At 37.2% G+C, this 15,084-nt stretch overlaps 1 protein-coding gene across 5 annotated transcripts; it reads left to right on the forward strand.

The window, feature by feature from the left end:
• Positions 1–262: 262 nt before the first annotated feature.
• mycbpap (mycbp associated protein) lies at positions 263–14,975 on the forward strand. Of its 5 annotated transcripts, none has more exons than XM_086296496.1 (18): positions 265–382; positions 1,486–1,539; positions 1,656–1,794; positions 1,919–2,025; positions 2,120–2,297; positions 2,449–2,564; positions 2,709–2,859; positions 3,181–3,299; positions 5,584–5,678; positions 7,247–7,346; positions 7,834–8,026; positions 8,149–8,336; positions 8,460–8,609; positions 11,421–11,519; positions 11,677–11,816; positions 11,955–12,117; positions 14,229–14,411; positions 14,768–14,975. In XM_086296496.1, exons 2-18 carry the CDS (start codon positions 1,516–1,518, stop codon positions 14,855–14,857), a joined length of 2,235 nt encoding a protein of 744 aa, XP_086152622.1. In that variant the 5' UTR covers positions 265–382; positions 1,486–1,515; the 3' UTR covers positions 14,858–14,975. The 5 variants fall into 5 exon arrangements, with proteins under 5 accessions (XP_086152625.1, XP_086152627.1, XP_086152622.1 ...); XM_086296497.1 differs by having other exon boundaries at positions 8,463–8,609; XM_086296498.1 differs by having other exon boundaries at positions 1,671–1,794.
• The last annotated feature ends 109 nt before the right edge of the window (positions 14,976–15,084 follow it).

The following is a 15,084-nucleotide window of genomic DNA, read 5'->3' on the forward strand; positions in this document are numbered from 1 at the left end:
ATTAATTACATTTTCAATTAAATCAATTAATATTTTAATTAATTAAAACACAAAATATAGTTAAATAAAAATAAGGAATGGGAATACAATAAAAGGTGTAGAGGAAATTAAAATCAATACGTAGGTTAAACATTTTTTTTTTTTAATCTGAATAGATCAGTAAATAATATAGTAAGATAAAGGGAAAAAAACTTTTATTCCCTCCACTAATATTAAATATAACTCTAATAGTTTGCTTTCTCGTGTCTGTGTAGCGACTCGTTGCGCAACGTAAGTTAGGGCGTCTGTTGCCATGGTTACTGTACAGCAAACTGGAGCTTTAGCTTTGTTAATGCTACATTGCCTCTCTAGCGCTACTGTATAAAAGGGGAAATGAGCTGCGGTAAGTTACCGAAGAAAGAGTTAAGAACTTGAAGTTATTCGGGTGACCTACAACCCCTCTGTATCAGTCATTCACCTCTGTCTGCTTCTTCCTCTTTTCTATTATGTCAAGCTAAATTTGTGTCGCTGTTTGACTTCTCCACCTGTCAGTGGTTTCACTGGTGATTGTGGATAGTTTATCATATGTATGTAGCTACATGTACCTTTCTGTACTGTGGCGGAGGAAATACGTAGACGTTTTACTTTTGTAAAAATAATACAGATAAACAAAGTCAATGAAATAGTTTACTGTTGTTCTCGCACACGTCTCCCCTGCATTCCTGTGCAGTTCTGTAAAATCAAAAAAACCTAGCTTCGACACATAGAGAGCAGATCCAAACTAAACTAGGATTACAATTAAATACACATAAATAATTCTCAACTTCGGTCTGTTAACTTTTTTCGACCTGTTTTTTCCCCTTTTGTTGGTAAAGTTGTGATTTACCAGTGAGATTTCAGCCAGGATAAACATAAACCATAGTATTTCTTTATTATGTCTTATATTTGTGTACTTGATTTTAATCGGATCTAGACTAATACAAAGGAGCAATATAAAGACATGTAAAGCTTTAAATTAGAGAGATAAAAACACAAAATCTCAGTCAGAATATGTGTCAGCATCAGTAACTTTTGGTTTCCAAACATGTGTAAAAGCACTGCAGCAGATTCTTTCCTCAAAGGACAAGGCCATCTTTTGGTTCTCATCAAAACCAGTTTGAAAACTGTATTGAACCTGTGATCAGAAGAATTGAAAAAAAGGAAGAAAACGCTTAGAAAAGCCAGAAACTAATTATTGTTGTGGCCATGGAAACTATAACAAGGAACTGTTGGATAAGGACAAATTAGCAGTATTGCATAACCATGTCAGTGTTCCAAGGCACTCTTTGTATCAGCATGTGTACATGTGAGCATTGGACTTTATGTACGGTGAAGTACAATCTGTTTTTACATTTTAAAGCCTTCAGTTGTGGAATCACAACAAAACATGGCACATTTTAATTTGCCTGTTAAATTAGCCAGAAAACACAGTGTCATAACACCTCGTTTCTAATTTCCTCTTCTCAGGGACCAAGAAGCTGCAACGGGACTCTTACCATGTATCCACAGAAGCTCAATAAAGTAAATTTACTTCATCAATATAGACAGTATTAACAGTTCATTAGCAAAACTTTTGTTTTAATCTAAATTCTCCTTGATGCCACTTAAATGTTTAACTTGGTATATTATGACTACTGCTTTGTATGCTGAAGATACCAAAGAGCCATCAGAAACAAGAGCTTATGGCACGTGTAAGTAAAACATCAGCAGATGATGAAATGAGAGCTAGGAAGCAAGAGAATTTGGATTCTGACTGCCAGCTTCTCGACTTCAGAGGTCAGTTGTTTTCTTTTGCTCTCATGGACAAATGGATTATTATGTTGGATATTAGATTAAGTTAAATATATCCTGTTTGTGATATGCAACTTTTCTTTTTTTTGTCCCTGTCCTTTCCACTCAGGATCAATGGGGGTTCGGTTTGATGAGCACGGGATGATTCTTCCACACACCATCCTGGGTAGCTTAGAGGATTACAGAAGTTATCTAGAGGCTAAAGGGGAGGCAGAGGTATTTTTTAAATGTTCCAGTTTCTGTAGATGAACAAATACAACTGTAATTCTTTGACTTCACTGTGTTACTAACCTTTCCCATTGCCAACCAGCTGGTGAAGCGAATACCAAATTCCCTAGGAGATCCTCTATGTGAGGCCAAAGAAAGGAGTCCCTCGGATGCTGTAGAAACAGAAACTCTTTCAAGCCAAAGAAACATCCAGGGTAATGCCTTACAGAATTGGGACAAACATGTGAGACATCGAAGACAACAGCAGGACTTCTTATCTGGTGAGCTGATTAGAGACTACAACAGCCTGCACCGAAAAGAGATAAACTGTGCATCATTATTAGAGCCTTTACCCACAAATCTCTCATTAGAAGCAAATGCAAATTTCCTAAGTCTGCGTTAATGTCTTGTCTCTCTTTCAATGGTGTCAAGATTTGCTCCATAGGTCAGTCGAAAAACTTCTGATGAATCAAGTCAACCATTATAGAGAAACTCAGGAGCAGAGGGAATTTCTAAACCGAGTCATGCCACTCATCCACTCAGGATATGTATGACACATATTTGCTTTTGCCGGTCTACTCTGTCTTTAGTCATCCATCAGACTGTTGGGTTTGTTTGGTTTTTTTTTGTTGGTTTTTTTTGGTAGTTCTCCAGTGACTAAAATCTCTAAAGCTGTTCTTTAACTTCTCTAGGGTTATCGTGTGGGCAGTGAGTTTTGGAGTCTCCCACAGCGTTATGGAGACGAAATGAGCGGTATTACAGCCACTCTGACTCAGACCGAGTGGGGCAGACAAAAAACTATCACACAGATGGGACAACCACGGAGGATATGCCAGGAATCAGGTGATCACAGACACCTATGCTATATTCCAATTTTTACCCCTTAGCCCCTGTTTTGATGCAGTTTTTCTCATTGTTTATTCGCATGAAATTGCATTTTCCCAAGTCAAAAAAAGATTTATGAAAGGACAGTTTTCTTGTAATAATTACGATTGGGATAAGAGAAAGAAAGCCCTCACGTCATAAAATGTATGTTAAGTGGTTGCATACAAACAAACAAAACAAGCATATAAATGCAGAATGATCGTTCAGTTGGGAGAGCAGGAAACTCCTACACATGAGCAAATTCAGTCTGTAAAACTGAAATTCATTTTTTTGTTCCAGGAATCATTTGTGCTGAGACTCTACGGCCAGCTTCACGAACTTGGAGCCAGAGCACGTACTTGCAGCATCAGCGCCAGCTAATTAAGGAGGTTTTACAGGACATGGACATAAACAAGCCAGTAATGAAAAATATCGATTAAATCTTTTAACCAATAAGACAAAACACTCCATAGGATGGGGTGGAAGAGGACTTCCCCAACTATGGGGAAAAAGCTATTTCTCTCTCATTTAGTGTATGTTCTGATGATCCTGTATCTTTTACCTGATGGGAGGAGGACGATCTGTGTCCAGGGTGCACTGAGTCTTTGATAATGTTGCTAACAGTGCAGCAGTGCTGTCTCTGCAGTGCAGCTGCTGTACCACACTGCGACACGGTAGTGCAGAGTGCTCTCTGTTGTGTACCTGTAGAAATTCACTAATATATGAGATGGGAGTTCAGTTTTTTAAGCTTTAAGCTTTCTTGATAAGAAAAGCCTATGCTTAGCTTTCTTTGCTAGAAGGGAGGTGTTAATGGTCCCTGCCAAATCCTTAGTGATGTTGTGACCCAGGTATTTGATGTCACTGAAACTTTCTACCCCCTCACCATTTATATAGTGTGGAGAGAAGTCACTTTCCTAGTTCTCCTGAAGGCAGCAACTATCTCATTCACTTTAGGTGGATTTAGGACTAGTTACTCTACAAACACAACCCAACTGGTTGTTGAACTCTTTTCTCTATAAATATTTCCTCAAAATTCCAGTAGTCTTAATTAGATATACCACATTTCCACATTAAAATGTTTTATGACAAATCACTCTGTCATCATCTTATAGCTTTCTTTATCAAATCAAACAGTTCTTCATGATAGTAGTATAGTGTATAGTATATGTAGTATATAGGATCTTGTGCAGCACCCTTATTTGCCTCCAACATATTTTCCAGTATAATATTGTGCACCAATACTGATGTTGTAGAACCCACTCCTGAAAACCTCTGATTATATCTCAAATCTAAACCACAATCCAAGTCACAGTAAACACTGTGCAAGAAAAAGCTGAAAAGTTGGACTTGGACAGTAATATCACTATGCGCTGTGTAGGAAACTAATTTGATATGCATAGTACAGTTTATCATTGCATTTAGTTTTTTGGGTTTTTTTGTAAGAAAGCTTCATTATTGAACAACTCTATCCTCAGAAAAGCTGCTCACTCCCTCAGGACACTCTGTCTCAAGCAGGTGCTGCTAGCTCATCATAATCAGTCTCTATCTTCACAAACAGCTTGTGATCATCCAGCATTGGGCACACTGTCCTTGGTTTTCTGAACAAGGAACAAACTGCAGTATGTGGACGAGGCTCACAAGCACATGTACTCATACATCCACTCAAATCCACATAAGCCTGCAGCTTCGAGGGCATAAGCACACCTACACGCAAAAACTGTTCTCATATTGCAAATATACAGTGAAACATTTTATTGAAGTATATATTCAGTGCACTCGTGTAATAAGATTAATTAAGCTGGGTGGCCCTTCCATAAACCCTAACAGTTGTTCACATATATGCAAACACAGAAATGGTACGATTATGAAATCTGAAGCGTGTCCTGTCATAGGGTAGAACTATTGAGACCTGTGAACTAACAGAACCCAAGAAAAGGGACTGAACATGCCTTACCTCTCTCTCTGCATTATAATTACTTCATCAGTGCAGGCTGGAGGTTCTGGGGTAAACACCTAAATAAAAATGTGCTTCTCTTCACAGCCAGTTCCCATTTAATCTTATTAGCTTAAAGTAGCAGGTGCTCAATATTGGAAGGTTTATTCAAATGACATCTTTTTAATTATTTATTTATTTATTGATGGTCTCAGCTGGTACATTCCCCCTATGTTTTATTGTCCTCCCCCATCTTTCGCACGCACACCAATTGTGCAACGATACAATTAGAGAAAATGGTTGCACTGTGTTCTGTCAGGCTGGTGGCTAATGTGATGCTCAGGTGATTTAGGGTCTGGAGTACCTTGTGGCAAACAGAAACGGCTTGTTCTGATAGCATGAAAAAAATCGAGATGTGGGTAAGAGAGTGAAAGAAATGCCAAGGCTATGGAAAAAAATTAACCAGGATGAAATTTTTGTTTGTCCTCTGCCCTTTCTGTGTGGGTCAGAAAGACCAATAGCAAAATAATTATATATCCTCTAGTATGGTCAATGACAACATACATTGTGCTCCACAAAACCTGATATTCTAAAGCTGAAGGGTTTGTCACCACCTGACTGTCACCTCTCTGCCTGACATGACATAATTGGCCATATCTGTTGGAGTGAAACGAACTTAGGGTGTCAGTAACAAGAACCAGAACGTTAGTTATCGTACATAATTAACCCCTACCTTCCAAACCACTCTGTTGTCTATCTATCTATTACAGGACATCAGTGAACTGGTAGTGATTGGCTCTGGCAAACCATCCTACAGTCCTTCAATAGAGAACAAAGAAGAAGAGATGGAGAGCAAGCAGAACCTGTAAGAAATAACTGCTTTTTGCTGCTTGATGATTAATTAAATGTTTTCCATACTTAGAAAAAGGCCAGATTTTTCTACTGTTAATATCAAAATTAGGCAAAATGCTATCCCTATTTGCAGAGTGCTAAGAGTTCATTGTGTCTAAAATGTAATTGAGTCACTGTTAAATGAAGTGTTAACCCTTGATGTAAATAATGGAACCACTTCATTATTAGAACCTTCATTACAACCATGGTTGGTTCTTGGATAGTTGATATCAGCCTGGGTATTGTTATTGTCACAGTGTTGCAGAAAAGCAATAATACAGTATTGTAACATGACTCATTTGTCCAGAGTGTATTGAAGTTACATAACATGTATTACAAACACACATTGTGTAATTGGCTTTTCAATACTGTATGTTGTCAGATTTGTTTTGCTGCAAAGCATTTCATGATTGAGAAGAAGAGTATGAATGTGGCTTCTTAGGGAATGACCCCTATAGTTTACACGGGGAACGACTCAAGCACTGAGAGTATATCCTTTCATAAGCTGCCCACTGAAGGTCAGGGCTGTGTTGGTGAAGGTGCATCACATTATTTGAAGTTATTAAGAAACCCAACTCAGTTGGTGTCAGCCACACTACATTTACACAGAACAGTTGTCAGAAATATGTAATTATGTTGTATATTGTTTTCAGTTTTTGGTTGTGATGCAATTTCCTGTTTGCTAGCTGGACAAAAAAGAAAAGGTCATGTTCTTTAGATCCTTGGCTGTTGATCCACAGCTCTCCACTCACTAGAACCTAGGACCAGGTGACATATCGTGCACAGATATGCACAAAAATGAAGTAAAGTGTTTATGAAATGAGAATCTGTTGTGAGAGTATGCATAGCTAATTCATACATCAGACTATGTATCCACACAGTTTTTAGTCAGTCTTCATAATGTGAAGTGAGGTGACTATTAAGGCAAGACAAAACTGAACATAAAACAGTATTTCACAAAGGTTGTATTTTGTATTATCTCTATTTTATATTCTCTATTTTATATTTACGAGTTCACAAATATTAAGAAGTAAATTGTATAATTTAAAAAAACTGCCCTCTAAATAATTTAGTGTACTAAATTTTATGAGGCCTTTATGATTGATTATAATTATGTAATTATTGCTGGATTAAATAGCTCCCCCATGCCTCCTTTCATTATGTGAACAGAAGAGCCTTTTTTGCATCTCGCTTCTGATCCAACCATTCTTTTCTTTTCTTTTCTTTTTTTAATCTCTGCCAGCGTCTTTTACAAAATTACAGTGTTTATAACATCTGCTACAGTTCCCATTTTGTCAAAGTGTAATTCTTTTTTGCTCTGTCTAAAAATAATTCAAACAGAGATTTTACAGTATAGCCAAACAATGTAAGGAGGAAATATCTTCACCTTTTAATGGCTAATGGTGGGACTGAATATCAAGTGTATATGCACATACATGCTGGTCTGGAATTAAGTTGTCGTCAAACAAAATATTTTTTAGCAATAACTGACTTACATTAAATGTAGTCTTAGTTATTCTGCTTTGTGATTGTCTCCTACAGTGATCCACTGGCACAGCATGAAGATGTTCACTTAGATGTGCCTACCTTGAGATTCTGTGGTCAGGTTGCTACCTGGACTGGAAACTCTCTCTCAAAGCAGGTACAGAATGAATTCCTTACCTTAGAGAGAGCAAGAGAGAGGAACAGGTGCTTATTCAGTTTTTTCTGAAAAGTCTGTATATTGTATTGATAAATTCACCAGAATAGGCCACTTTTCTTGCTTTTCCAAATACTGATAGGATGGAAACAGTTTATGTAGAGTACTTGCGTTAAGGGTCTTGTAGTCCTCCCTATACAGTTAGACTTTAATGAGAAAAACAGCAGTTTTGTTGACAATTGTCCCTTAATAACCACTTTTTTATATAGGTTGTTACATGAGTTTTGACTTTTAAAAACCATGTTTAATTAATAATGCAGTTTGTATGATAATGCATGGGCTGCAGGCGACTTTGGTCTGATTGTATCTTCAGCACACAAATAACACATGCACAGGTATATAAAAACACGCAATGTAATGACATATTCTGTTTGGTACCTTTGACAATTAACACTTAATTGCTTTTCTTTCTCCAATGCTCACTTATCAGGGAGAAGTAGGAATTAGTGCTACAATATTCTTTGAAGCCCTGACTGGAGAAATAGTCACATCCCACCTGGACCTACATAATGAGGGCAGCACCGTCATCTTCTACAGCTGGCAGCAGCTTCCCAAGCCATACAATTTTCCTAATCTCCGTTTGCAAACACAGAAAGTGCACTTCTACTTTAATGCCTCCTCTGGTAACCACACAAACATGATCCGAACACCTGCCGCCAACATTTGTACGTCATACACCGCTTGTCTATTGACCCATCACTCAACCGAGTTTTCTGTTTTCCCTGTTGCTTTCTGTTCCCTGTAGGTGTCATTCTTCCAGGTGAGACCCAGCGAGTGGAGTTTCTATTTAAGTCAGAGAAGCCAGTCATCAAAACAGAAATTTGGCAGCTCAGCACCCATCCTGTGCTGCTGCAAGGAGCCTCCATGCAAGTTGTCTTAAGGGGAATATCTCTGTACCAAGACAGAACTGCAGATGAGAGGCTTTTCATAGAGGTAGTTTTACTATTCAGCTGAGTCCACGAGAGTGAGATAAAAACACAAATAAAGAGATAGCACTGGTATTTCTCTTAACACAAATAATCTTTCCTCTTTTTTCTGTTTTTGTTTGTGGACAAGCAGACAAAACTGGAAAAGGTAGTTCGGGAAAAGATCTGCCGATCGATTGTCTATGAGGTGCTCTACCAGGTCCACAGTCCAGAAAGACCAAGCTCACCCGCAGAGCTCTACATCACCACAGAGCAACTATTTCTGAGCAGAAACCCAAAGGTGGAACATATGCACAGAAAGAAGCTATATTTTTAGTGTATCTCAGTTAAACTTTTTTTAATTACCGGTATATATATTTTTTTAGTTCAAATCAATATTAGGACCTCAGCATAGGCCATAGAGAGTAGATGACTTTGACATTTTTAACTCTTTCCTTTTTTTGATAAGTAGTGTGAAACACATTGCTCATTGTGCAGCAGGGTGTAGCACTAATGCATGACACATTTTTCTTTTAGAGTGTTTTTGTTCATATTGATTTCAGTCTCAATCTTAGTCACGCCACCTGATTCAGTGTGAGCTGACCCGCTAATGTGTTCTTCTATTTGAAAATTCACTGTGTGTGCAACAGTATGATTAGCTTGTTATGACTTCCCCTCCTCATCCTATATTCTGTCTTTGTCCCTATTCATTCAGCACCAAGTAATTGCATTATTTATGGAAGGTCATTAACTAATAATATATCATAACCACTAATATATAGAACCAGCCACTGTTGCCTCTGTACTATGCAATATGGTTTGTCTTCCCCGAGCACTACAATAGAAACCAAGCTTTAACTGGGCTAATTAGGAGGCTGATTAGACTACTTTCCAGCAAATATAGAGCATGATGGCCTCCTAAAATAATTATCAATGGACATGGGACATTATGTTTAATAACAGACAGTAAGTTGTAAGCAGTCATTTGGATAAAAATGTTTACTTTTAAAGATTATTCTAATTTGAAATATTAGAAGACTTTTCTCATTAAGTCATGTCAGTTATTACCAGATGGTGATTGTTCTTCTTAGGGCCTTTCACATGGCCATGTTTTATATTGATCTCTTTCCTTTGCCATAAGAATAAATAAAAATGATGACATCCATCATTTTTAAGGGTGACTGTTGATGGTGATAACCTTCAGGTTTTGTGGCAGTAATTTCTTTTGTGTGCACAGGCGCATACACCTCACATTTGATTTTATTTTATTTTATTGATTAGCATTCAAATATCTCAGTGAAGACAGAACAAAGATCTACCACAAAGCAAGAAAGCATGAGACAAGGCTAATCAAAAGGTATTGGCTGAAGCATTTGCTCATTACGCCAACCCTTTTAACAAAAGATCTTTTTGCATGCAGCTCCTGTACACAGGGCTCGAAGCAAATAATAAAACAAAGCAAAAACAAAACAAACAAACAAAAAAAAACAAAAAAAAAAACTTTCCACCTTAGATAAGTAACTACATCAAAGCAAAAGAATCAAGAGTTTTTTGGGGTTTTTTTTTTTTTTGCTCTTTTCATTCTTGATTTATATATTTTTCTAATACTCTATTTTTAAACATATTTTTAAACAAGGAAAATGAACTACACCTTTTTAAATCACTGTCATAACTATTCCACAGGTTAACTCCTCTAAAAGAAACACATCTCTGCTTTATATTTGTCCTTATCTTGTTTTTTTAAAGAAATCTTTTCCCCTTAAGTCATATTGACTCTCTCTGACTTTGAACAGCTTCTGAGTACTGGGGCAAAGCAAGTTATTTTGTGCTTTATCTGTGCCATTTTATATTCAACTAAATCATAAAATTTCAGGGTATTCAAATTAATAAACAAAATGTTAGTTGGTTCTATATAGTTTGATTGGTTTATAATTCTTATAGCTCTTTTTTGTAACTTGAAAATAGGAAGAGTGTTCGTTTTATATGCATTACCCCATATCTCCAGACAGTAAGTCATATATGGAACAGAGTACAATAAAGTGTGTATGATGATTTTTTGTTCAGGACATGCTTTGTTTTATAGAGAATAGCAATGGTTTTTGACATTTTTGTTTTCACATGGTTTATATGAGACTTCCAACTCAGCTTATTATCAATTATCACTCCAAGAAATTTATTTTCGTACACTCTTTCAATTTCAATTCCATTAACCCTTATTTTAGATACATTTTTCATTTGTCTAGTGCCAAAAATAATCAATTTTGTTTTCTTTATATTTAATGATAACTTATTTACATCAAACCAGTTTTCTAATATATTTAACTCCTTTTCCGCTGTAGTCAGAAGCTGTTCTAGGTTTTTACCTGAGCAGTACAGAGTGGTATCGTCAGCAAACAATACACATTTTAACAGTTTGGAAACACTACATATGTCATTTATATATAATATAAATAATTTAGGGCCCAGCACAGAGCCCTGAGGAACACCACAAGTTACCTTCAACTGCTTAGATTTTACATTATTGAATTCGACATATTGATATCTTTCATCCAGGTAACTTTTCATCCACTTGTATGCTAACCCTCTTATGCCATATCTCTCTAGTTTATTCATTAATATAGAATGATCAATTGTATCAAACGCCTTTTTTAAGTCTATAAAAACGCCAACAGTATATTCCTTATTATCTATAGCATTAGATATCCCTTCAACAAGTTCCATCACTGCCATCGAAGTGGACCTTTTCACTCTAAAGCCATATCGGTTATCACTTAGGAGATTATGCTTCTCAATATATTTATCAAGTCTATTAACAAATAACTTTTCTAAAATTTTTGAGAACTGTGGGAGTAGTGATATTGGCCTATAATTGGTAAACTGACATCTCTCTCCGTTGTTATGGATTGGAATAACTTTTGCTATTTTCATTTGTGAGGGAAACACACCAGTTCGAAAGGACAGATTACAAATGTATGCGAAAGGTTGCACTATATATTCTATAATACTTTTAACTAATATCATGTCAATACCAAAACAGTCAGTGGACTTTTTATTTTTAAATGTCTTCACACATAAACTGCTTCAGACTGGTGAACACGTTCTATGGTTTTAGTTGCAGTACCGGGATGAGCCAGTGGAGGGCCTGAAGGCACTGTGGCAAAAATTGGATCAAGGAAGCACCTGGGACTACTCTGTTGATACTCTCCGACAGGTATACACATTTATCTAGTAGTGACATGAAACCTGACACTACAATGAAAAGCAGCAAATTTAGTCTTTTTTATAATATATATAGGTGAGATTTCATATGGTGTTGATGATAAAGGACATCATATTAGTGTGTTTGTTTTTCTTACCACATATTTAAGGCTGTGTTGTCTCTACCTGATGAAGAGTCATCCCAGGACTCCCTCACAAGAGAAGAGGGCCTGGCCCAACTCAACTCTCTGTATTTGCAGCTTTCTGAACCTTCTGGACTGAAACATCCCCTAACAGCTGGCACCTTAGGGTGAATTCCTTAACTTCTGAGTAGTAATGTAGGACTAGTTTCTTAATGTGTTTCTCTGTTGTACACATACCAATGTTCTGTACTCTGCCTCTGTGCAACAACCCTTCAGCTTATATTGGTGTGTGGTGCCACCTGCAGGCGGCAGCTGTGGAGAAAACTGCTGGACAGAATGACTGCTGAGGCCATGTGGCTGCAGAACCTGCTGGGCCTTCCAGAGAAAGAAGCATGGACTGATAAAGAGGATAAACTTATAATCACTGATGCTGGGGAAATACAAGCACTTTGGCAGGACCACAGACATGTATATATTTCTTTTGGTTTTGCATACTAGTGTGCCATTAAGCATAGATTTCACTAACTTTTATATCAAGAGTGATATAAAGGTCAGTGAAGCTGCTATTGAGGAAACTAATGGAGCGAGATCCAAATTTTAAAAAGACAAGATACCAACAACTAACAAAATTAGAGGTATCGTGCAGGAGTGCGTGCGTGTGTGTGTGTGTGTGTGTGTGTGTGTGTGTGTGTGTGTGTGTGTGGCTGAATGACCTTCATTCAAAGGTTTTTGTTTGGGATCATGAATAAAGTGTCATTTTGTAAGATATGACACATTACTTGAGCTGATACAAACATGAGTCACCTTCACCACTTCAGGCGAGCTGTCAGCTCTTCATTCATTCATCAGTCATTCAACAGATGCCTGTTTTGTTGTTACTACTGACTGCTTGTTGTCAGTAATACAGACACCTGCAGTTTTCTGTTCTATAGGGTAATTTCCTAAAATACTTTTTTATATGTGTCATAGTATGTGTGTTTGGTTTACAGTGCTTAATTTTAAGTAAGGAAAACATTTTAACCATTTCTATAGTTGCCTGCTGGAAGCATCTTTATGGTACATTCATTTGGTCTCCATCCACATTCTGTCTTACCACTAAAAAACTAGTAATACAGAATGTGAAATGGCTCTATTTAGTGTTTTGCTCCCTAGAGAGATTATTATAATGGATAAGCAAAACATGGTACTGGCCATTCGTGCTTTGGCAGATCGGTTAAGATATTCAGCAAAACTTTTATTCAGTACTAATTCTAATGCATTTGATAGTTTTTGTTGTTGTTGTTGTTATTTTTGCATCTATCCACAATGCATCCTACCTCATTATAATCAGTCTTATTCACAAATTATGAGCTTGAGTGATTGAGAAACTTGAATTGACTGTGTTGTTCAAGGATGATGAACTGCTGTGTCAGTTCTGGACTTGAACCTGTCACAGCTCTCCTCTAATGGTTCACCCCTCCATTTTCCTGCTTCAAAGATTTTCAAGTATTAGATTAGAAGCACGGCTTTGTCTGTGTGACTACATATTTTGCTGAGTGATTTTCTGCTCTGTATGACGGTTGAGTCATAGGTAAGGTGCAGCCTATTACTCGCAGGGTACCATGGTAACAGAACACTGTGTGAAAATGTGCACCTGCTCACCAACTGTGTGCCCAGGGTGTGAGTCCAAGCCATCTGTGGCAGCTATACGTTAACTCAAAAAGCACAGGGCATCCAGTGTACAACATGACATGAAATAGGTGGTCGTTCTGAACTGGACAAGCCGTTTCAGCTCATTGCATGGCCTCATTTCCACAGGTCTGCAAAACAGAACACAGTGACTCTCGAGCCGTTTAAATCCTCTGTTAAAAGTACTTCAAAGACAACATGTCAGATTCTGCAATTCAGCAATTTGACTTAAATATATATATGAAAATGTACTGTCTTTTATTATGTCACTTTTTAATATATATGTACAATTCATAAAAGTAGGGCGTGGCTGTTTTTACTGCAGCATTCAGAAACAAAATAGATAAGTCACTGTGTTTGTCAAGTGTTTTCCCATTGTTGCTTCTTGTTTCATGTTGTCCTAGCATCCAGAATCTTCTACTGTCTGGTTTTGCCTTGCAGCACTTTCCATGACAAAGACTCCTGAATAAAATATGCATTTTCAGTTCAGCATAAGTGGAGCCTGCACGAACATCCCAATATATAGTGGATTGTATTTTTTAATTGTGTGCCACATGTATGTTTGTGGATGTAGAAACAGGATGAAGAGTATTCACTGACAATAGTTTGATGTCCCCAAACCCATCCAGAGATTTTCACGATAGAATTGTATTTGCTTTTAATACAGTGCTTCCTTGAAGAACATGCCCATGCAGTGCTGGTTTTAAGCCTTGTGCCTTGCGTGTAAAGAATTATTTTGATAGCTGCCTAGAGATATTATGATGCTTAGATAGGAAAATTCCTCGTAAGTTTATGTCCAGAAACATTACAGAAACAATTTTTAAATTCTTAAATTATTTGCTAACAATATTATTTCTCTGTAAGCAATACTGATATCTTTCACTCATTAATTTTAACTCTATCTTCCACAGGACACACAAAAGAAGGGGGAAAGAGAAAAGGAAACAGGAAAAGGGCATCAGGGAAAAACAACAAAGATAAAGGGAACTTTGGAAAACCAAGAAAATGAGTCAGGGAGCATCCTTCAACCGCCTCCTAAACAAACAAATGTAGTGAAGATGATGCCTGTTTACACGAGGCTTCTGCACAGCAAGGCACGTAATTTAATTGACTTCAAATACTCCACACTGATGTTTAAATTCAGTACTTGACAAGAGTTTCCATAGTTTGAGAAAATTACCATGATGACATCATCATATATCTGAGGCCAGGCTGGAACACTTTGGGAGTTTTAGACGGCATTACAAACTGCCTGTGTTTCTGAATAGTGGGGATTTCGATAGGTAGAGTCTGCTGAAAAGACTAAACTGTTGTGTGATTAAAAATTGTGTGAGTCTGCATTTTTAAGCACTCTTGAGTCATACCCAGGAAATGTAGTTAGAATTTATGCCATTGCTTTAATCTGTATGGTCTTCCTCATACCAAATATGTGTCTCTACCTATCTGACAGGTTTATGCTCTGATGGAGGATCTAGTGGACAACCTGTGTGACCTGATGGATGAGCTTAATATGGAAGATGTGAAAGACACGCATTATTAATAAGAAGTGAGAGGGGAGTCACAGCATTTTGGAGAATATTTGCAAGCATATATAATAAAACCTGTTACAGGATGTATGCTATATTTTGTTGTGGAATTAATAAACTTTATTCCTCTGACACAGTGGATTTGGAGCATTTTTATGTATGTATTGTATGTATTTACCTGCCTCATTCACTCTTTGTAACTCCCATCAGTGGATGATAGTAAGGTAACCTACCACTGAGT

The sequence above is a fragment of the Aulonocara sp. 'chitande type north' Nkhata Bay genome, linkage group LG6 (assembly GCF_057382095.1).
Source record: "Aulonocara sp. 'chitande type north' Nkhata Bay isolate Kocher_YH1m ecotype deep benthic linkage group LG6, A_spYH_male_GT1.1, whole genome shotgun sequence".
Lineage (NCBI taxonomy): Eukaryota > Metazoa > Chordata > Actinopteri > Cichliformes > Cichlidae > Aulonocara > Aulonocara sp. 'chitande type north' Nkhata Bay.